Source organism: Grammomys surdaster, unplaced genomic scaffold (genome assembly GCF_004785775.1).
Source record: "Grammomys surdaster isolate TR1022 unplaced genomic scaffold, NIH_TR_1.0 126612, whole genome shotgun sequence".
Taxonomy (NCBI): Eukaryota; Metazoa; Chordata; class Mammalia; order Rodentia; family Muridae; genus Grammomys; species Grammomys surdaster.
This window is the reverse complement of record NW_021621401.1, coordinates 733,771-755,747: the sequence shown is the minus strand read 5'-3', so window position 1 is coordinate 755,747 and position 21,977 is coordinate 733,771. Positions and strand designations below refer to the sequence as shown.

At 48.8% G+C, this 21,977-nt stretch overlaps 1 protein-coding gene across 2 annotated transcripts in view; it reads left to right on the top strand.

Annotated features, from left to right (window-relative positions):
• The first annotated feature begins 635 nt into the window (after positions 1–635).
• The window catches only part of Clcn7 (chloride voltage-gated channel 7), a 28,924-nt gene continuing 7,582 nt past the window's right edge, over positions 636–21,977 (top strand). The window contains exons 1-16 of one of the 2 annotated variants that reach the window (XM_028760829.1): positions 636–843; positions 11,353–11,421; positions 12,857–12,928; positions 13,055–13,120; positions 13,612–13,744; positions 14,075–14,184; positions 15,038–15,118; positions 16,383–16,445; positions 16,548–16,631; positions 17,693–17,786; positions 18,075–18,139; positions 18,680–18,796; positions 19,206–19,260; positions 20,097–20,157; positions 20,770–20,908; positions 21,562–21,655. In XM_028760829.1, coding sequence (XP_028616662.1) covers positions 706–843; positions 11,353–11,421; positions 12,857–12,928; positions 13,055–13,120; positions 13,612–13,744; positions 14,075–14,184; positions 15,038–15,118; positions 16,383–16,445; positions 16,548–16,631; positions 17,693–17,786; positions 18,075–18,139; positions 18,680–18,796; positions 19,206–19,260; positions 20,097–20,157; positions 20,770–20,908; positions 21,562–21,655 — 1,441 coding nt within the window. In that variant the 5' untranslated portion in view covers positions 636–705. Of the gene's footprint in view, positions 844–11,352; positions 11,422–11,711; positions 11,843–12,856; positions 12,929–13,054; positions 13,121–13,611; positions 13,745–14,074; positions 14,185–15,037; positions 15,119–16,382; positions 16,446–16,547; positions 16,632–17,692; positions 17,787–18,074; positions 18,140–18,679; positions 18,797–19,205; positions 19,261–20,096; positions 20,158–20,769; positions 20,909–21,561; positions 21,656–21,977 lie in introns of those variants that run through there. The other variant, XM_028760830.1, reaches the window with a different exon arrangement.

Here is a 21,977-nt window from a genome sequence, read left to right as displayed (position 1 = left end):
CCGGTAAAGCAACTGCCATGACACTGCTCAGAAATTAACATTGCAGCATTGTTCTTCTCTGTAGAGTGCCACTCATGACGATTACTGTCACTCTCGAGTCCCTGAAGTTGCCGTATGAAATCGCAATCCTTGTCCCTACATAATTCAGGATACACAAGAACACTGATACTAAGACTACACTTGGCAAGCTTACCTTGCTAAAATACTATTGGCTAAAGCAGCCTATGGCTAGTTAACAACACACCCACGTGCTTTCCTAGTCTCCTTGGAGGAGGAGGAGGAGGAGGAACCTTAGGGTCTCAAGCCCTTTCCCGGAATTGCAGCAGTCCGGCTGCACTATGAGCACAAGAAACACATGAAGCCAGCTTGGTCGAGAGGGAGGATTCCAGAACTTAGTTTATTTTTTTTTCCCACATCATCTCTTCAGGGACTGGGCGTGCATATCGGGCTGGTTCTTCTCTAGAGTCTGGGACACTGCCTTCAGTGAAGACTCTAACTGCTAGGGATCTTGAGGTCCAGGGTTTCTACCTTGGCCTGCAAGGGCAATAAACCACAACTCCCAGTAGACCCCGCGCTCACGGACCTTGGCGGCCTCCGTCGTCGATCACGTGGCACAGATGGTAGATCACGTGAGTCCCTGACACCGGTCACAGGAACGCTGCCCGGCTGCGGGCTGTTCTCGTTGAGTTTGGTCCTCAGTGGGCCATGGCCAACGTCTCTAAGAAAGTGTCTTGGTCAGGCCGAGATCGCGATGATGAAGAGGGGGCGCCGCTGCTTCGAAGGACAGGGCAGCCTGACGAGGAGACGCCTCTGCTGAACGGAGCCGGTCCGGGCGCGCGACAGGTGAGGCCCGCGGGCCGGAGATGCGTCCGCCGGGATAGCTGCGCGGGTCCTCAGTGCGCCGGCGGGGGCCAGAGGGAAGCCACAGCGTTCTCTGTTATTTTTTGAATCCTAGAAGACTTTTATTTTTGATAGTTTCTCACCCATAAGCCTCTTCCTTTCTTTCTCTTTGAACCCCTTCTTCCCATCTCGTCCCCCAGTGGCTACAACATTAGAGAAAATGATACCCTCTCCTCCAACAACCATTGTCATTGGCTTTTCAGCAAGAGATCCAAAGATTTTAACGCTGTTTTTGTGTTTTAATTTTACTTTTCGTGGTGAGGCTCGAGCCCAGGATTTACACATGCTAGGCAACCATACGACCTCAGGTCTGCTCCCCCAGCCTTGGCGCTTCAAGATAGGGTCTCACAGTGAGACTACAGCTGTCAATGAATTCATAATCCTGTCTCATTTTCCCAAGAACTTGGAAGGCCTACACTACACGCCTGGCAGTTTTCACAGTTTAAATGGCAGAATTGCACTTTCAGTGAAATTGTCTGTCTCCTTTCTCACAGGAGTTAATTCCAGACGTTTGTGACATAATTGCAATGACAGGCATTTCCACTCATTTTCTCTTACTACCTAATTGAATTTGGAATGTGCAGCCAGACATGATAAGCAACAAGTCCAAGGCCAGAGTGTGCTCAGCACTCAAAACAGTTTGTGCCTTTAAATGCACAGTGTTTGAAAAAGGGTACAGGTTTGTTTTTTTTCTTGCCTGCTTTTGATTCTCTTGCCTGTGTGCATCGTATTAATTTTGAGTCAGTTATTTACGTCAGTTCCTTCATGTTAGACTGTTTTATGTCCTATACTTTTCCTCCTCCTGATTTAGAGGTGTATAACAAACACTCTTGCTATTTTAAAGGCTAAGAAGAGCACAAGATAGGGCGGCTGCATCAGAACTTACATTTAGGTTTTCTTTGCCAGACTCGTGAAGGTGTGTAGGTCGATCAAAGTCAAAGTCAGTTCCTTGTAGCTGGGAAGCACCTCAGCTCCCTTTGAAGTGACATGTGCTTGCAAATCTGGTCTGCAGCAGCGATCTGAAATGACTTAAGTAGGTGGTAGGGCTATGTCTGCCTTCCTAGGGTGTTGCTGGGAGGTGTGATTTGTTATCCCTGTTGTAAAGAAAGTAACCGCTGGAGAGGGGGCTGTTGCTGCTCTGGAAGAAGACCCGAGTTCAGGTCCCAGCACCCAGGTCCAGGGGCTCAACCACCTGTACCACCTGTAACTAGCTCCTCCAGGTGATCTGACCACCCTCTCCTCTCCTGGCCTTCACCAGAGTTAATACCTATTATGTGTTAACACACACACACACACACACACACACACACACACACACACACAGGCGCGTCTCTCTTCAAAAAAGAAAGTAGCTTTATGTTGGAAACTGGTTTTAAGAGAGGGAAGAATTTGGAAACTGACAGAAGTTGAGTTTGGGCTGAATGTGTGTGGGTTTTGTTTTTGCTTTTCTTTACAAATAGACATGAGAGTAAAGAAAGAGTTGATATTTCCCCTAAATTCCACTATAACTTTTAAATCTGCAGTTAATATAATTGACTGGTTGTTGTTACACAACTTAAAAGAATTAGTTGGTCACCTGCCCCATTGTGGGTTCCCAGGTCTGTGTGCAGGTCACTGAGGTGCACAGGACAGCTTCCTTCCCTCTGGGAACAGGCCCAGTGCCTTGCTGGTTCTGTGCGAGGAGCCCTATAGGTATATGTGCAACGAGCACTTTTGTGCTCTGTGTAAATAGTGCAAAGTCCTCAAACAAGCAGAGCAACAGGAGAAAGAGAATATGTGTGTGGGATGTGTGCTGGGTGTAGGAGTCTTGGTCAGGCACACCAGTTGACTTGAGTTTTACTAGGTCTAGGAGAGGCATACAGGAAGCTGGGGACTCCAGTGCTAAGGAGTCCACGCCTGCTTAGGCAGGTTGAACAGCTTGGGAACCCTCTGTACTGAGCACTGGACCAGCCAGAATTTCTGGCAGGATCTGAGGCCTGCTGGTGCCAGTTTTCTCATCTGTAAAAGGTTAATGAATGTATAACACTGAGCAAGCCTGTTAGAAAACAGGCTCTTAGTACATACTAGTCATTAACGGCAAGGGGCTGGAGACAGAGTGCTTGCCTAGCATCAGGGAATCCCTGGGTTCAGCCTCCAACATCACACAAAGCTGTGTGGGGTGGTAAATGCTTTTTATTTTTCTTAATAAATCTTTAAAGATTTATTTATTTTTATGTATGTGAGTACACTGTAACTGTCTTCAGACACACCAGATGAGGGCATCAGATCTCCTTACAGTTGGTTGTGAGCCACCATGTAGGTGCTAGGAATTGAACTCAGGACCTCTGGAAGAGTGATCAGTGCTCTTAACCACTGAGCCATCCCTCCAGCCCCTATGGCAGATGCTTGTAATCGGGCATGCAAGTAGCGAGAAGAGGAGAATCAGAAGTTGAAAATGATTTTTGAGGCCAGGCTGAACTAGATGAGACCCTGTCTCAAAACAAAATAAAGAAACAAATCAAAAACCCTTTCAAACTAAAAGAAATTTGTCTTTGCACTTGACATTTGGCTATGGCCCCTCTTCAGCTGAAGGACTTTTTGGTGTTGCTTTTCTCAGGGAAAGTCTGGACAACAGACAGGCTCATAGTTTGTGAGCTAGCCTGGAGTCAGGACCCTTTGGAAATAAAAAGGGGAACACAGCGGGGTGACCCTGGGTACTGAACATGAGCTCATTATCCTGGCTACCTCCTGAGCCTTTGGGGTTTGTTGCAGCATCTCCAGGGCTGGGTGGAGGCAGTGTTGCCACCCAGCCAGGCGGAAGCTGGCCAGGCAATGTGGTAGCTGCTAAAGGCTGGACAGGCTGGGCCCTGTTTAAAGCTCAGGCCCTGTGGCACTACCTGGAAGCCAAGTCTTTGGTTCTTTTCTTAGGTGTGGGGTGATAGTGGAACAGGGAGAGAGTGAGGTCAGCCTGCAAGTCATGGTCATGTGTGTGGGCAACAGGAAGTAGAGTTTTCTGGGAGGCTGTTTGATCCTAGAGCAAATGGTGGAGAGTTGGCAGTGCATGTTTGCAGTCTTTAAATGCAGGGTATTCTTACAGGCTCATTTTGGGAATTGCCACTAGAAACACCTTCTCCCTCAGCAGAGGAGGGACCTCAGGTGAGTGTGGGACTGTGTCCTGTCCTGATAACTTGACACCACAGACCATAGCCTGAAGGTGCTGTTGGGAAAGACAGGAAACCTGTGGCCATTGGAGAGCTTCGGGGAAGGGTCGTCTGACTGTCCCAGTGGCCCTTTGGCCCTGCTGTCTTCTGGTGAGAGCTGTTGGTTCTCAGTCTTAGGAATTTCTCCTCCTCTCTCAGCTCATAAGCAAGCCTGAGCCCAACAGGGTGTATAAAGCTGAAGGACAGGAACCTGGCAGCCTCCAGGCAGCCATGCAGGACCATATCCACCCGTAGACCTGTTCCCTTCCGGCCCTCTCCTCCCTGTTCTGGGCTGCTTTGCTTGTTGTAGACCTTCTGGCTACTGCATCTAAAACCAGTCTCTCTTCCAGTTTTCTGTCAACTTTGTCACATTTGCACTGGGTTTTTGTTTGGTTGGTTTTGGCTTTTGATGTCCCTCTGCAGCAGTCTGTGTTTCTTTGGCGTTTGGCATGGAGCCTGGCACATGGCAGCGCTGATGGAGGCAGGGCTGTAAAGCTGGTAGTATGTATCTGAGCAACTTAAACAGTGTGGATGTGGTGCCACACGCCTTTCATCCCAGTGCTCAGGGAGCAGAGGCAGGTTGATCTCTGAGTTTGAGCCCAGCCTGGTCTATATAATGAGTTCCAGGTCACCCAGGGCTATGCAAAGAAACCCTGTCTTTAAAAAATTTATTAAAAATATAAAAATAGGGTATCCTCCAAGTGCAAAAGTGCTGTCTTCCAGCTCTAGTTCCAATAGAATTGGAGATTGCTGCTGCCACCTGGATCTAGAAAGTGGAAGAATTCAATTGTCCTCATTTCTCAAATAAAATTGGTGTATGAGTACATGTGTGTGTATACACACATGTGTGTACATGTGTATGCGTTTGTAGGAAGAGCACATAACATAAATATGCTATCAAGGTTCACACACTGTTCTCACCATTTCAACTCATAATTGAGATTGAGGCCCAGGCTTCTGTGTACTAGACAGGTACCCTCACTTCCCACTCCTTCTAATTTTTATGAGCGGTCAGAGTATTGGTGTAGTGTGTAAGTCAGAGTATAAGTGGCTCAGGTTGGGCTTGAACTCTCTGTATAGTTGAGGCCAGGTTTTAATTTCTTTTTGCATGTGTTTATTTTGTATGTATGTGTGTCTGCACATGTATGTATGGAAATCTGGATAACTTGGAGTCACTTTTTTCCTCCACCACATGGACTCAGGGCATTGAACTCAGGTCATCAGGTTCTGAAGGAGATGCCTTTTTCCACTAGGCCATCTTGCTGGCCCAGACTTTTCATTTTTGACCTCTTTCCTCAACCTCTAAGAATCTAGCATTACAGATATTTGCCACCCATCTGGTGGGTGTGTGTGTGTTCTTTTTTGTTATGCTTGAGACAGGATTTCTCTATGTAGCCCTGGCTGTCCTAGAACTTATTCTGTAGACCAGACTGGCCTCGAACTCAGAGATCTGCCTGCTTCTGCCTCCCGGATACTGGGGTTGAAGGCATGCGCCACCACAACTTGCCCATCTGGTATATTCTTAATGTTGGGCAATCAGTCTCTAGAACTTCTTCATCTTGTAAAACTGAAACTGTACCCTGAGGGTTTTTTTTTTTTTGACTTCTTCCTCCTTCCCCTGGCCACCACCTCTTACTTTCTGTCTTTATGGATGTAGCCATACTAAGGAGGCTAACCTCAGACAGCTTTATAGCTAAGGATGACCTTGAACATCTGGGGCATGGGGAAGGAGTGGAGGCAGGATATCACCACATAGCTCTGACTGGCCTGGAATACACTATGTAGACCGGGCTGGCTTACATGTATGTATGTGCATGGCATGCATGCCCAATGTAGGCAGAAGCCAGGAGCATGTTGGATCCCCTAAAACTATAGTTACAGATGGTATGAGTTGCTGTGTGGTTGCTGGGAATCAAAGCCCGGGGTCCCCTGGAAGAGCAGCCATTGTTCTAACTAAGCCATCTCTCCAGTTCTGACCTTGAGCCTTTGAGTCCTCTCTTCCCACCTCCTGAGTGCTGAGATTACAAGATTTATGCCGGCATGGCTGGTTTATGCAATGCTAGAGATTAAATCTAGGCCTTCCTGTATGCTAGGCAAGCACTCTACCAACCAAGCTGTAGATAGCCTCAGGCCCCTTACATTTGTCTTTTTGTGACTGGCTTCTGCACATTGTCTATAAGGTCGATCCATATTATAGCAGGCATTTGGTTTTATTTTATATCTGTTGACAAGTAGATAAATAATGCTTCTGTGATTATGGGTATTCAGATGTCACTTTGAGATCCTACTTTCTGTTCTTTTGGGTTTTTACTGAGTTGTGGAACAGATGGGATGATGATGTTGTTGTTGTATGGAAGGGTGTGTGTATGTGTGGTTAGTGTATTTGGGAGAGGGGTGTATGTGATGTTTATGGGTGAGAGATTAACAAAAGGGGTACATGTGGTGTGTGTGTGTATGAAGTAAGCATCTGTGGGAAAGGGGTACATGTGGTGTGTATGTGTGCATGCCCGTGCACATGCATGCACACAAGCACATGTAGAGGCCAGAGGACGACATTGGGTGTCCCACTCTATCACTACCTTATTCCTGTAAGACAGAGACTCTCACTGAACCTGAAGCTAGCCGCCACAAGCCTCACAGATCCTCTTGTGTCCACATGCACACAGGTAGCCAGCTTTTTCCCATGAGTGCTGAAATCTGACCTGTGCAGCAAGCACTCTTATCCACTGAGCCATTGCTTCACCCCGATTTCCTATTCCCCTCCCCTAGGTAGACAGTAGCATCTCACTGGAGACTCGAGCACCTCTCTGTATATTGACCAGCCAATTTTCTGCATTTGAGGTGGGGAGGGGTCACCCTAGAGCCTTGCTCTTCTGGTCACTTTTTGTCTGTCTGTGGGTGGTTTGTAATTGTCTGCATTCTGCCTGTCAGTCATTCTCAGATGCTATGATATGCATTTATTCTGTTTTGAAAGTCTGTTGGTGTGTGGGAATTTTTGTTTTATGTAACTTTGAAATAATTATAGATTCCCAGAAATTACAAAACTAGTCCTGGGCAGGCCTGTGTTCTCAACAAGTTCCTTCTAGAGTGGTATGTTGAGTAATTGTAGCTTGGTACAAGAGCACTGAGTTGGGCTGGAGAGATGGCTCAGTGGTTAAGAGCACTGGCTGTTCTTTCAGAGGTCCTGAGTTCAATTCCCAGCATCCACATGGTGCTGACAACCATCTGTAATGGGATCCGATGCCCTCTTGTGGTGTGTCTGAGGACAGGGACAGTGTGCTCTCATACATACAACAAGAGCACTGAGTTTGCCATCTGTGCAGTGTGTATAGATCCATGGGACCCTCTGCTGGTCAGACACACAGCTCTGAGCCTTCTGCGGCTCCTTCCCTGCTAAGGTGGGCCCAGCACCTGTGCCCCACTACAGCCTGGATTGTCCTGCTGTCACACATTACCCTGTCAGCCTTCACCTGGTTTGGAGTTCTGCTTGCTGTTGTTTTTTCATGGATGTGGGCCCCTGTTCACCAAGTCTGGGGCCAAGAATATTGTGTGAGGAAGTACTGTCATGTGACCCATAGCTGGCACCTCTCCTATCATCCTTTTAAACTGTTGAGTTCCATTTTCTTAGGCTTTGTGGGTCTGACTCTGGGTACTTATGGTACAGTGAATTAATTGTTGATGGCCCGTGGCGTGTCCGGCCTATCTGTGATAGGTAAAACATCCTGGTCACCTACCCTTCTCTCTGCTGCAACCCTCAGCCCTACCTCATTATCCTTGGGTTTCTTCCTGGTCACTCAATACTCAGGGGAATTTCCTTGAGAAGGCAAACAGGGTTCATAGTGGGTAACACCCCAAGAGTCCTATGGGCTCAGGCCTGGCACATTGCCTGGCACATGCATCTCTGTACAAATTGACTAGGGGCTGTGGCAGCGCTGAAACTGTGCAACAGCTGCCTTGCTGGCCCAGCACAGTGGTCAGCAGGATACAGGGCATGCCTGACTTTTTTGTCGGCCCCAAAACTTTTATTAAAGAGAAGCATGTCCTTCTCGATCACAAGTGGAGCTCTATAGTTGCTATGTGAACCATAACCTGGAAATCACTTAATGTGGTCTAGCCGGGGTGGCACACACCTTTAATCTTAGCACTCAGGAGGTAGAGGCAGGTAGATCTCTATGAGTTCTAGGACAGCCTGGCCTAAGACAACCAGAGCTACACAGAGAAACCCTATCTTGAAAACCCAACAAAAAAAGAAGGAAGAAGAGGAGGAAGAAAAGCTACTGTGGTATAAATACTGCTCCCCTCTCAAAGATAACCCTGATCTTATGAGCGGACCTCACATGGAAACAGTCTTTTCAGGTGTCGTTAGTTAAGGTGAAGTCATCCTGGGAGAGGCTCTGTTAGGACTTATGGTCCATTAAAGGGTCGTGGTCTAAGTGTCACTCTATAATATCTGCTGGGTAAGATACAGGACACCTGTGTATTACAGGAAAATGAGTAACTTATACTTTTTTGTGATCTCATTTAATTTTACTTATGTGTATGAGTGTTTTGTCTACATGCATATCTCTGCACATGTGTACAGTGCCCACAGAGACCAGAAGGTGGTGTTGAATCCTTTGGAACTAGAATTATAGACAATTGTTAGCTGCTATATTCAGGAGCTGACCTTTAGTCCTCTGGAAAAGCAGCAAGTGCTCTTAACCACTGAGCCATCTCTCCAGCCCCCCAAGCCATCTTTTTATCCCTGAAAACTACTAACTTTTGATATGTGTTACATGCAGTATTTGGAATGTGCTTGTAGTCAAGTTATGTGTTCATATGAAGTTCAGATGTAGCCAGAGTTCTGTGTTGTTGTCTTGGTCATGGTGGCCCTCAAGATAGACGGTCCTCAACAAGGCATAGAGGGTGGCCTGCTTACAGTCTCTTAACACAGCTTGCCTGCCTCAGAGTGGCTGCTATGGTGAGTCTGTCTTTTCTGAGTGAGATTGTGGCAGAGTCAGAGGGGACCTCTCTAAGTGAGCCTTGCTCTGCCTATCATGTGTGGGTCATGTGAAGTCTGATGACCAAACAGCCTAACCAAGAGCAACCCACAGTTACTCTCCAGGGAAAAGTCCAGAAGTGGACATGGATTGGGGGCAGGGTGTATTCCCTTCTAGGTTACCTTCCTCCCAAGTGAAATAAATAGTTGAGTTGTTTGTCACCTCATCCTGTGCCCTTTCCCCCTTGGTACCTGTGCTACCTGAGGATACTTAGGGTGAAGATTGCCAGCCATGCTCACAGATGTGATTTTGAGATACTTTCTCCATCCTCCAATTGTGAACATGAACTTGTGCCTATGTATGCACAGGAAAGGGCAGGGCAGCCAGCAGGTACCTGAGTCCTGCACCTGCCCCACAGGATGCCTTCCTCATTGCTGTCACTCTGGGCTCTAGCTGCTGAATAGAGTAGGAGTTAACCTATGATGCAGACCAGAGGGAACTCACAGCCATGGTGAACATACATTCAGTTGTGGGATGTCTATGGGTCTCAGCCTGCTATATCCCTGGAGAGTAGGGCAGCTTTACAGAGGGTCCTGTGGCCCCAGTGGAAGAGCTCTTTACCATGTGTTTGGGGGTGAATGTGGAAGAGCCCACCTTTCTGCAGCTCTGTGTTACAGTGTCTGTAAAAAGCAAGAGAGTCCTGGGGATCAGGAGCCTCTGTAAGGGGTTCTGATGTTTTTGGGATGGACAGATGCAGATGGACTGGAGCGTTGGATGTCTGTAGGCTGGAAAGGGCAAGTTCTCAAAGGTCCTTGGACAGTGTAGGGATGGACTGTGTAAGGAGGCGGTGCCCTTCTCCTGGATTCTGGGGCTGTTAGGTCCAGAAGCTTCCTTGTTGGCCCTGGATTCCTTGTCTGTTGTAGTTGTGGTTCTTGACTGGAATGGGAGGAGTGCTGAGAGAGGGTTGAGACCCAGGCTGTTGTCCATCTACCTCAGCCTGATTGCTCCTCATGCATCAGCTACATTTTGTGATCATGAGATGTGCCTGGGGCTGGAGAGTTGGCTCAGCATCTAAGAGCATGGCCAGCACCACATCAGGCATAACTCCATAACTCCATGACTGCCCATGACTCCAGCTGCGGGGATCCAGTGTTTGTAGACTGCTGGCACCTCCATTCACGTGCACATGTCTACACACAGACACATACACAAATAAACCTAATTTTAAAATAAATCTTAAAAATAAATGTAGCTCTGGGCATGGTGGCACATCCCTTTAATCCCAGCACTTGGAAGGCAGAGGCGGGTGGATCTCTGAGCTCAAGGCCAGCCTGGTCTACAGAGTGAGTTCCAGGACAGCCAGGGCTACACAGAGAAACCCTGTCATGAAACACCAATGATAATAATAATAAAAATAATAATGATGATGATGATGTCATCATCATTATTACAACAGCCGTAAATGCTTGGGGCCCTGAATAAATCTTGGTCAGGGCTGTGGGAGCAGGACGGCTGCTGGAAACACCGAGGCTAGGACTGCAGCTGCTTCAGCTCAGAAAGATGCTCTAGGGACAGTCCGGTCCGTGAGCTGCAGGCTGGCCTCGAAGCTCCCTCTGTCTCCCACACTTTGTTTCTATCACAGTGACTCTGCTTTGGACAAAGGACCACACAGCTTTTGCTCAGCTCAGAAGTTGGCCTTCCCCCATAACTCCCTTTCACCAACATTTCTGAAAACACCCAGGAAATAGTTGAAATTGGACATAAGTGCCGCTTCCCACTCCCTAATTTGTCCCCCCCCCCCTTACTGGGCAGTTGTGGCTTTACCCAGGTTGGAAGGCTTACAGTCAAGGAAGTGTCCTTAAAGAAAGGGTACTAGCTGCCCTACACCTGTGTGATCTGCAAGGACCTCACACCACACATCCCTTCAACTCTGTCACAGCTCTCTGCTTGGGAGGGACGGCTGCATTAGCGTGCTTGAGGCAGAGAGGTCTAGAGAAGCCAGACTAGACATGGCTTTGTAGAGTGTGGTAGGAGGCAGGGGAAATAGAGCTTCATGCCAGTTTGGTCCTGGTGCATGACCATGCTTTCTCAAGTGTGGAACAGACAGGGTGGTGGACTAGGGTAAGGAGAGCTGGGCTTTCTGTCTCGTGCTGGTCTTCTCAGGGGCAGGCTGTACCTGGCAGGAGCAGACCTGGGTTCCAGCAATCAAGGAGGGCAGAGTGTGAGGGTGGGACTAAGAATGAGTAGTGCTCTGCCTCCCTCATCTGTGGCCCTCATGATCTCTCTGTTTTTAGTCTCATTCTGCACTTTTCCGGATTGGACAGATGAACAACGTGGAGCTGGATGATGAACTCCTGGACCCGGTGAGTGGCGTGATGTTCTCTGCTTCCACTGAGCTGACCGTCACTGAGGAAAGGAAAGAGGAAGAGTAGCATGGTCGGCAGATAGCAGGGCTCCCAGAGAGGGCACACCAAATATCCATGTGGCCTCTGAGGCCCAATGACTAGCAGCTGTGAAGAGGGCAGAAGCACTGTGGAGGAGGCCACATGCACGGTACAGAGACCTCTGTCAGGAGGAAGCTTACTGTGACCATGACTCTAGGAATGGATGAGCTGGGTCTCTGGAATGAGGAATCCTCAGGCATGGAGAGAAGCCATTTCCTCCGACCATGGGGTAGATTCTACTGTCCCTAAAATAAGCTCTCCAGGGGCTCTTACAGAGGATCCAACGTTCATGTCAGGTGACCTACAACTCCCAGGGATCCAGCACCCTGTTCTGACCTCCGTAAGTATCTGTACTCACATGCACATACATATCTACACGTAACAAAAAATAAATCTTGAAAAAACAAACAAGGGAATGTTTCCTGAGCCACCCCTTCCCCCTGGGATTTGGTTGTCTTTGGTGCTGTCTACACTGTGACATCAGTCGATTATGCCAATTAAATCTAGTCGCAGCAGGTGACATGACCCTTTGCCACCAGAGAAAAGCAACTGAAGCAAACATCTTTTTAGAACTGCACAAGCCTACAGACTTGCACCAGAGCCTGGCAGTTTGGTCGTTTTATTTGTCCCTATGGGCAATGATGTAGTGTCACATGCCTGTGAGATTAGGTGTCCTCAGGAGGTCAGAGGCACTGGACCCCCGTGGAGCAGGAGTCACAGCTGTGAAAGGTCATGTGGTATGGATCCCTGAGAACCAGTCTTGGGCCTTCTGCTAGAACAACAAACACTCGGCCTCTGATCCATCCCTGCAGACCCTGTGTCAGCTTCTCTAGTGTTCTTCTGTTATTCTAGAGTTTTGTTTTTCCCAGGACTGGGGATAGGAGCTAAAGCCTGTGCCTACAGGCATGCACGTTGTCACCATGCTGCCTCCATTCTTGTTATTATTGCCTCACTACCTAACTCAGGCTGGCCTTGAATTTCCAATCCTTTTGATTCTGCCTCCAGAGTGCCAGGATTACTGGTGTGCTCAACCACACCCAGCTTTGAGTGTTTATAATGGTTTTTCGGTTTTGTTGTAATTGGTTTATTTGTTTGCTTGTTTTGTTTTTCAAGACAGGATTTCTCTGTGTAGCCATGGTTGGCCTAGAACTTGCTCTGTAGACCCAGGCTGGCCTGGAACTCAGAGATCTGCTATGCATTGGTTGATTTCTAGGGTGTTAAATTAACCTTGTTCTCCTAAAACAAACCTAAGGTATCCCAGGGGATGGTGGTTTGTAGATTTCCGTGCCTTCCAGCCTTGGTGTCAGATAATGCAGAGCTCTGGGATTTGAGACTCTGGTTTTTTCTTCCACAGGAAGTGGACCCTCCTCACACCTTCCCCAAAGAGATTCCACACAACGAGAAGCTCCTCTCCCTCAAGTATGAGGTGGGTTCTCCATCCTTCCTGCTGAGCTCAAGCTCTACCCTTTCCACCCTCTTCCCTATCCCCTGGCTGTCCTTGTACCAGCTCCCTGGGTCAGTAACTGAGCTTCTTGTGCCCTGGTCTGTGCAGAGCCTGGACTATGACAATAGCGAGAATCAGCTCTTCCTGGAGGAGGAAAGACGAATCAACCACACGGTGAGCAGAGTGGGCCTATGGCTTGTTAGCCTGGGTGCTGGCATGTTGGGCCAGGCAGTGTTCCTGTTCCATCTCCTTCCCTTTTCTCTCCCAGGCTGTAGGTTCCACAGCTAGCATTTGCTTTCATAATTTGTATACTGGAGGATTGGGCTCTGAACATGGGACCCCTGTCCCCAGATACTGAAAACTGTGAGGGAGGGCTGTAGTCATCATGGCCAATAAGGTTGTTCTGCAGATGGTAGACAGTTTTTCAAATACTAGTAGCTGGTTGTGAATTTCTAGGGAATGTTACTTACCTCCTTACGATTTCCTGTGTCCTTCAGTGGCCATTGAAACATTGGCTAGAGTCTGCTTTTGGCAAATTTGGGGCTAGAGCTGAACTTTATACTATGTGTGGTGGCAGCCTTTGAATCTGCTAGCACCAGAGCAGTGCACAGCAGGTTCCTGGATGCAGTGCTCACCTTTGTGCCCTGTTCCCCATCCCTATCTAGGCTTTCCGGACAGTGGAGATCAAGCGCTGGGTCATCTGTGCCCTCATTGGAATCCTCACAGGCCTAGTAGCCTGCTTCATTGACATTGTAGTGGAGAACCTGGCAGGCCTCAAGTACCGAGTCATCAAGGACAGTATCCTCCAAAGACACTCTGCATGGGGCATGTGGGGTGAGGGTTCAGCAGCAGAACCGAGGCATGTGTCTTCACAGGCAGGCAGTGAAGAACAGCAGGCTGGGCTCCATAGACATCACCTGTCAGACATGCATAGCACTCAGCATATGTGTGGTGTAATTGCGGCATAACCCTAGTCAGGTTTCGAGAAGTCGGTAAGATTTCCGCTCAGCACTGTGGTCATGCTATCTAGGCATGGCCCAGGTCATGAGATGAGCTGGCCACAGAGTGAGACATGGAGGGCAGATATGTCCAGAAGTGCAGCAGTGCCTGTCCTTAACCATCCCTGAGACATCGACAAATTCACAGAGAAGGGCGGCCTGTCCTTCTCCCTCCTGCTGTGGGCCACACTGAACTCTGCCTTCGTGCTCGTGGGGTCTGTGATTGTGGCCTTCATAGAGGTAAAGCCACTGTGTGTAGGAGACTGGATATTCTAGATCCGGTGGGCATGGGGTCTTGGTGAGAGTATAGGCTCCTCTAGCTTGCCCATCATGGGCCCCTGTGACAATGGAGGCTTTCTGCCAGAGAGAATCACAGTATGATATGAATGGGAACTGTTCAGTCAGAACCAAAAACACACTGGGGCTTCCTCAGCTGTACTCCTAGTAGTACAATATTTAATACACTAGTATAACTCCCATCCCATCTCTTGGCCGCCCAGTTCATATCCAGACCATAGGTATACCACACCTACCCTGATTCACATATAGCTAGATAAAGGGTCATTCCAGGGCATGAAGTTCCCAGGAATTTGGGCAGTTCGTGCCAAGATCCAAGCAGAGACCCGCCATGCCCCAGGAAGACTGTACTCTTAACCCACAGGTGCCTCCTCCAAAGTACATCTTAATTCCAGAGCTCCCGGGAGGCCACCTTTCTCCTAGGTTCCTCTTTCCTCCTTGTCTTTTTTGTGGGGATAATAAAAGAAGGGATAGACAACATTCAGAACCTGCTCTGTGTATAGAGAGCAGCTAACCATAGATAGGAAGTGTTGGTTCCTGCTTGAGGCATGATGAGTGTCCTGTTCATCCTGCAGTACCCCCTCACCCCCTCAATGGGGGACACATGACCATCAGACTCTTCCCTTGACCCTTCACACATGTTCACGAGGTTTCCTCAGGGGTTGCTCTGTTCCTGGCTGGGCATAGGGAAGGACCTCTACTTCCTGACATGAAGTCCTTCCCCACATCTGCTCTTGTGGTTGTAGAAGCTGCATCTCTTTACTTCACCTGCTCACTGGCACCTCTGTCTTTCTAGCCAGTTGCTGCTGGCAGCGGAATCCCTCAGATCAAGTGCTTCCTCAATGGGGTGAAGATCCCTCACGTGGTGCGGCTCAAGGTGAGGTGTGCGGTGAGACAGGGCAGGGCACAGGATTTCTGCTTGTTTAACTCTTTGTCTTTGCTTGACCCTCTACACCTGGCACAAGATTGTGCATCTGAACATGGCAAGAACTGGACTCTGCCTGCAGTAAGTAGTGCAGGAGTGTAAGTGTTGTGATTAACTCAGGATCCGTGACTGGGAGATGGCCTGCCTTTCCTTCCCTGGTTTCAAAGTTTTCTCTCACACTCACATAATCTTGGCAGTATCCTAATGCCACAGAGGTTGGGCAGTTGTCACCACAGTCTGTTACTACTGGCTTTTTTTTTGTTGTTGTTTTTGTTTTTTTGTTTGTTTTTTGTTTTGTTTTGTTTTTTAAGACCAGCTTTTCTGACTGAGTCTGGTCAGACACTACCTCCTGTCCCTATCTCAGAAGGCAGGTAGGTAGGCATTGGCTTCTGATGCTCCATGGCCTCCCCTGGGATGCTCCTGGGCCTGATGCCCTGTACCTAAGGAAAGTATGGTCACACTTTGGAAATGGAGAGTCCTGGGCTGCTGCTCTGCTGTAGAGTAGGGTGGACTTGATGCTCCTGCACAGCACTGACTAGACTTTGTGGAACAATCTGGAATGTTTTGCTAAATACCTTTGGCTTACAGACTGGGTTTAGGAGACTTCCTCAGAGCCTGTGTTGAACATGCTATCTTTTCCAGTAGCCCCCTTCTTCCTGCACCGGGGCCATGTCCCAGGGGAGGCATTATCAGTTAGATATGTTTTTATATTGTTAATGGGCCCAGATAACAGAGTCAGCTTCTGCTCACCCTTGACCTCCCTGATCACTCACCAGGCTCACATAGTTCAGGGGAGTCATAGTCCCTCAGTACTCACCTTCGTGGATCCTGGCCTGATGTGGGGATGAATACTGGGGTGTCCATGGAGTAGGTGCTTGCACCTACTTGTTCTTGAGTTAGGAATCATGCTGTCAGTCCCAGCTAGTAATTGTCTCCAAGGTAAAGCTGTGCTGGGCCTAGGGCAGAGTCATAGTCATAAGGCTGCTTATGACTGTGCTTTCTCCCTCAGAACCCTCCAGGGATACAGGAGCACTGAGTTCCCCAAGGGGGTGTGGAATAGGAGCCCTGGGCACTGCCCTAGCATCTGTGGTAGGGGTGGATGATGAGTGGGAGTTCTCACCTTGAGCACTCAGCAGCAGTGCTGGCCACCCTTGAGCCTCCGAGGCTAGGTATGTACAGCAGGGTTACTCAGACTCTGTATCTTCCTTGTTTCTAGACACTGGTGATCAAGGTTTCTGGCGTGATTCTGTCTGTGGTAGGCGGACTGGCTGTGGGAAAGGTAACAACAGAATGAGTGACACTGGTCCCTCCTGAGTCTGAGTTTCTGTCCTTTGGAGGACACCATGCATGGCCTCTGAGTACTGATTGCTTTGTGCTCCAGGAAGGGCCAATGATCCACTCAGGATCCGTGATCGCTGCTGGGATTTCACAGGGAAGGTCAACATCACTCAAGCGGGATTTCAAGGTGAGTCCTTACACACACTTGTGGACTGAGGATTCATAGCTATGTTTTAGCTGAGTCTTCATCCAGACTTATGGGTCTCCCTCAATATCCAGTTCCTGTCACCATCTCTAAGGGCAGTCTGGCCTGCTCCCAGTCCAGGTGGTTACAGACTACGTGACCTCTCCATGGTCAGTCCCTAGGATGCTGGTGTGACCAGCTTCTCAGAAGGACAGTCATTTCAAGGAGGTCTGAGCTGTAAATGGCTCTGCAAACACATGGTATAATTTTGTCATGTTTCCCACTGTTAACAGCAGTAAGATGAGCCGGGCGGTGGTGGCGCACGCCTTTAATCCCAGCACTTGGGAGGCAGAGGCAGGCGGATTTCTGAATTCGAGGCCAGCCTGGTCTACAGAGTGAGTTCCAGGACAGCCAAAGCTACACAGAGAAACCCTGTCTCAAAAAAAACAAAACAAAAACAAAAACAAAAAAACAGCAGTAAGATGAGCATTACACTAAACTTCTATGCCGATAAATCTATAACTAACTTTTGAAACAGGGTTACACTGTCTAGCCCAGGCTGGCCTTGAACCTTGAACTTAGGATTCTGTCTCAAGGCTTCTGAGAATTGAGATGCCAGGGATGTACCACCAAACCTGTCTGAACAATCCTTGTTAAAATTAGAACAGGTTTAGACACTTTTCCACTCACCGCGCTTTCTTCAGTCACTAGTGTAGAGCTGGAACAAGAAGTTCATAGACTTCTTGCATGCATGGAGAAGTTGGGTCACTGTCACAGACGGAATCCTCTGGTTATGTTCTCAGCTGTGGGTACACAGGAGTGCCAGCTCTCCTGTTTTCTGTCTTGTCTGTAATATTGCTCTCCGTGAATCCAGTAGCTATTGCGGTGATGACAGTGATGTGATTATCTAGAAAAATGTTCCCTGCCTGATTATCTAGAAAAAAATGTCCCTGCCTCTTACAGCTCTTCTTTGGCCTGTTGGATGGGACCTATTTCCAACTTCCCTTCCTGTGATGAGCAGCCCTTCAGAGCCTCCCACAACACCCTGCATCTTTCTCTTTCAGATCTTTGAATATTTCCGCAGAGATACAGAGAAGCGGGATTTTGTCTCAGCTGGAGCTGCGGCTGGAGTATCTGCTGCATTTGGAGCCCCTGTTGGTAAGGAGGACCAGCTAGCTCTACCTCATCTCTGGCTTTTCCCTTCGGATGCTTCGTGGATGCCCAGGATGATGAAGCAGGGCTTTCTTGTAGGCATAGTTCTGAGGTTTGCAGATAAGTGCCTGGTGAGGGTGGGCAGTGTCTTATAGATACCAGCTATGGCCTGGTTCCACCTAGCAGCATTCCTGTGTCATGAACTTAGTTCCCTGGTGCCTCTGTTGGGCAATGGCAGTGGATAGGCTGCCCTGTGGCCTTGGTGGCACTTTACCCCTGCTATTTGCCTTCCAGGTGGGGTCCTATTCAGCTTGGAAGAGGGCGCCTCCTTCTGGAATCAGTTCCTAACATGGAGAATTGTAAGTGCCTGAGAAAGGTGTAAGTGCCTTGGCCAGGGTGATCATACTTTTCCCCCCTTGAGAACTCCTCATAGTCAGCTCATCCTTTTGTGTTGTGGAGTCCCTCGGTGGGTCCAGTAGCTCTACACCTGTCCTAGGTGCTCACCTGTCCTAGGTATTCTTGCCTGCCTTTGATGGCTCCTAGGAACCCCAGAAACATTACCTTCTCTTGTGTTTTTCATTGGCTTGTGTGTAGAGCTACAACCCCAACTTTGACAGCTCCGCTTGGCTCCAGCCCTTTTCCTTTTGTCTTAGATGGGGTATCTAGACACACAACTTTGCAAATGACAGAAGTCCCAATCTCAATGCCTGCTGCTGGGATTCAGGGGACAGTGTTCTATATAACTCTTAGAATCTGTGTGGGCCAAATGTGACTTTGAGGGTGTTGGACTGGCCTGGTAGAGCTCTGAGGACACTGAGTACTGAGTGGGCTGGGCTAGACTTTGAGGGTACTGGGTACACCAGACAAGTCTCTAAGACTCTGACTTCTTTCTGCAACAGTTCTTTGCTTCCATGATTTCCACCTTTACACTGAATTTTGTTCTGAGCATCTACCATGGAAACATGTGGGACCTGTCCAGCCCTGGCCTCATAAATTTTGGAAGATTTGACTCAGAGGTAATTTGCTAGCCACACTGCCCTTTCTGGTGTCACCTGAGAAGCCTGTTGGGATAAGGCTGAAACTTGACTGTGGCTTTGGGAAAATATAGTTCTGAGTAGGGCTGTTGAAGTCTTGCTTGTCAGTTTGAGGGCTATGCAGTACTGAGGTGTGCACAGGGATCTGCTCCAGCTCTGAGTGTACCACAGCTGCAGTATGAGATGGCTGCACAAGCCACCCAACCCAACCCAGCTCAGCCATGAAGGGCCATGGGCATAAGGTCTTCTCAGAGACCATTTACCTCACTCATGGAACCTCTGGTTCTGACAAAAGTGCTAGAAGGTTCTGTGCATGTAGGCAGAGCTCCTGTCCAGTCCTGTAACTTAAGCAGCAGTTTCTCAAAGCCTTTGCTTTCTCCCCTCTGCACAGAAAATGGCCTACACCATCCATGAGATTCCTGTCTTCATCGCCATGGGTGTGGTGGGTAAGGGCCCCTCCCTGTAGTGTGGACCAGAGTGAACCTGTGTTGGGGAGGATGGACTCCCAGCTCCAAAGTGGTGCAGGTCTGCAGTTACCATGGTGAAGATCTCCACTCCTCACCTCTAGGCATCACGCTGTTAGAGTTATTATGCAGATGCAGGCAGGGGTGGGCACCTTAGACCCCAGAGCTTTAATTCTACTTGGGCAAAGCTCCAGACTTGGATTGAGATTCCCTGAGGGGTACAGGGGGACCTTTACGACATCTACAGAGTGAGAATTTCCTATCCAAAATACTCAGGGTTTGAATTGGTTCATGAATCTCTCTCTCTCTCTTTCTCTCTCTCTCTCTCTCTCTCTCTCTCTCTCTCCTTCTTCTTCTTCTTCTTCTTCTTCTTCTTCTTCTTCTTCTTCTTCTTCTTCTTCCTCTTCCTCTTCCTCTTCCTCTTCTTCTTGTTCTTCCTCTCCTCCTCCTCCTCCTCCTCTTCCTCCTCCTCCTTCCCCTCCTCCTTCTGGAATTTAGAACATTTACATATATAAATAAAATGAGATTTTTGGGGAAGGGACCCAAGCTTTAAAACTGTTTACACCTTGTACTTGATACAGAGGTCAAGTATAGATTTCTACCTGAAGGTCATGTCTGTGCTCAGAGATTGAAGGTTTGGGTTCTGAGTGAGGCATGGAGGCTCATGCTGTTCTGTACAAAGCTGGGTAGAAGGCAGGACAGCCTTAGTGGCCATGCCTGTGAAGCCATTTGACAGTGCACCCTCACCAGGGCCTCCCACTCTGAGAACTTCACTGTTCTCCTTGTGAAACTAACATTAGTCTCTTTTCTTGTTACAGGTGGCATTCTTGGAGCTGTGTTCAATGCCTTGAATTACTGGCTAACCATGTTTCGAATCAGGTAAGAACCTTGTTTTGTGTGCCAGATTGACAGGTACAGCACTACTGGGTGCAGGAAATGGACAAATTGTGGAGGCCTTGTCAGTAAGGGTCCTTCCCTGAAGGTCTGTCCAGCTTAGCTGCTCAGGACAGGTGGAGAATGTGTGGCCTGGGGCAGAGAGACAAGTAAGTGCAAGTGGAAAGAGAGGAGGAGGCACCTCCTCTGAGAAATGTTCCTCAGGTACTGGGGTCTGTGAAAGTTAGCAGATAAAATTTGTCACAGAGAACAAAGTCATGCTGCCCACCTTCTGCCTGGGGTGCCAGTCCTTTTATTAGACAAGAAACAGTCAAGTTGTTAGGGAATGTCTTGGGCTCATGGTGTGTCTATCTGTGTTTTGCACTGGTTTTGGCTGCCATGGTGGTGGAGCAGGGTGGGTGAGTCGATACTGAGACATCTATAGCCACGGGGAGAAAGATAACCCCAGGAGTCTGGGCCGATTGATCATTAAACCTGTGTTGTGTTATCCTCTCATCAGTCGGTTCTGGGTCAGGTTTCCCTGGCAACTGCCAGGGGCAGGGCAGGTGAGGCTACTATCCCAGCCATCCCTGCAACAAAGTCCATTTTGGTCTCTAGGTACATCCACCGGCCCTGCCTCCAAGTGATTGAGGCCATGCTGGTGGCTGCTGTCACAGCCACAGTTGCATTTGTCTTGATTTACTCATCTCGAGATTGCCAGCCCCTGCAGGGGAGCTCCATGTCCTACCCACTCCAGGTAGGCATAAGCTTTGGGCTGGCCCTGTGAGCAGGACCAACCGCAGACCTCTCGTTTCCCAGAGGTAACCATGCTAGCAGGCCTTAGGCTTGCTCTGTATGTAGGGTCCCATGGAAAGCTGAGGCTGTCTGTCAGGTGCCTGGGAGATGGGTACTTGACTGATCTCACCAGAGTCCTTTCCAGGCACTTCCTGAAGAGAGTTTTAGAATGAAGCTCAGTATAGATTAGAGAAATGCTTACCTGTAACCATACAGAAACCATATACAGATACTTGTAGCAGCTCATAAAGACCCCCACTGAGAGCTGTCTCTGTTCTCAGACAAATGATGTGTCCCTCCATATAGTAAAATAGTTCTCAGCTGAGAAGACTGGGCCTACTGGTTCCCAGGACTAGTGTCCCACTGTTGATTGTGAAGCACTCCTCATGAAGTTCTTAGGTTCCTGTTCCTTTTGGGTGGCAGGGACAGGTAGACCTCCATCTCCCAGAGAGGTGGTCATACCAGTGAAACCCTGTCTGAACTTAACCTTGGGCTGGGTTCTGAGCCCAGATCCTGTCTGGTGCTCTCCAGATGCAGGGTACATGAGCAGCACTCAGCCGCACAGCATCTGCCCTGTGGCCATCTCTCCCTCTGTGTCCTTTCTCAACTCTGCAGCTCTTCTGTGCAGATGGCGAATACAACTCCATGGCCGCAGCCTTCTTTAACACCCCTGAGAAGAGCGTTGTCAGCCTGTTCCATGACCCACCAGGTATGTGCAGTCAGCATGGCTGCAGCTTGCTATAGACAGTGGACAAGCTCTTGGTTCAGAAGTTACTGCCCTGTGCTAAGGAGCCATCTCTGGTGTGGTAAGGTGTGCAGAAACCAACACTGCAGACAGAGTAGGAGACAGGGGAGTACAGGACAGCTGGGTTCTCTGAGGTACCTGGTGGCACCAGAGAGGGACTGCCTGAGCTCCCCATCTTCACCTTTCTTCCTAAGGATAGTCACCTGGGTTACCTCCATCTTTCTCTCCAGCAGAAAACCTAGCTTGAGGACTCCAAGCCCAGGCCCTTCTTGGCTCAGCCGTACCC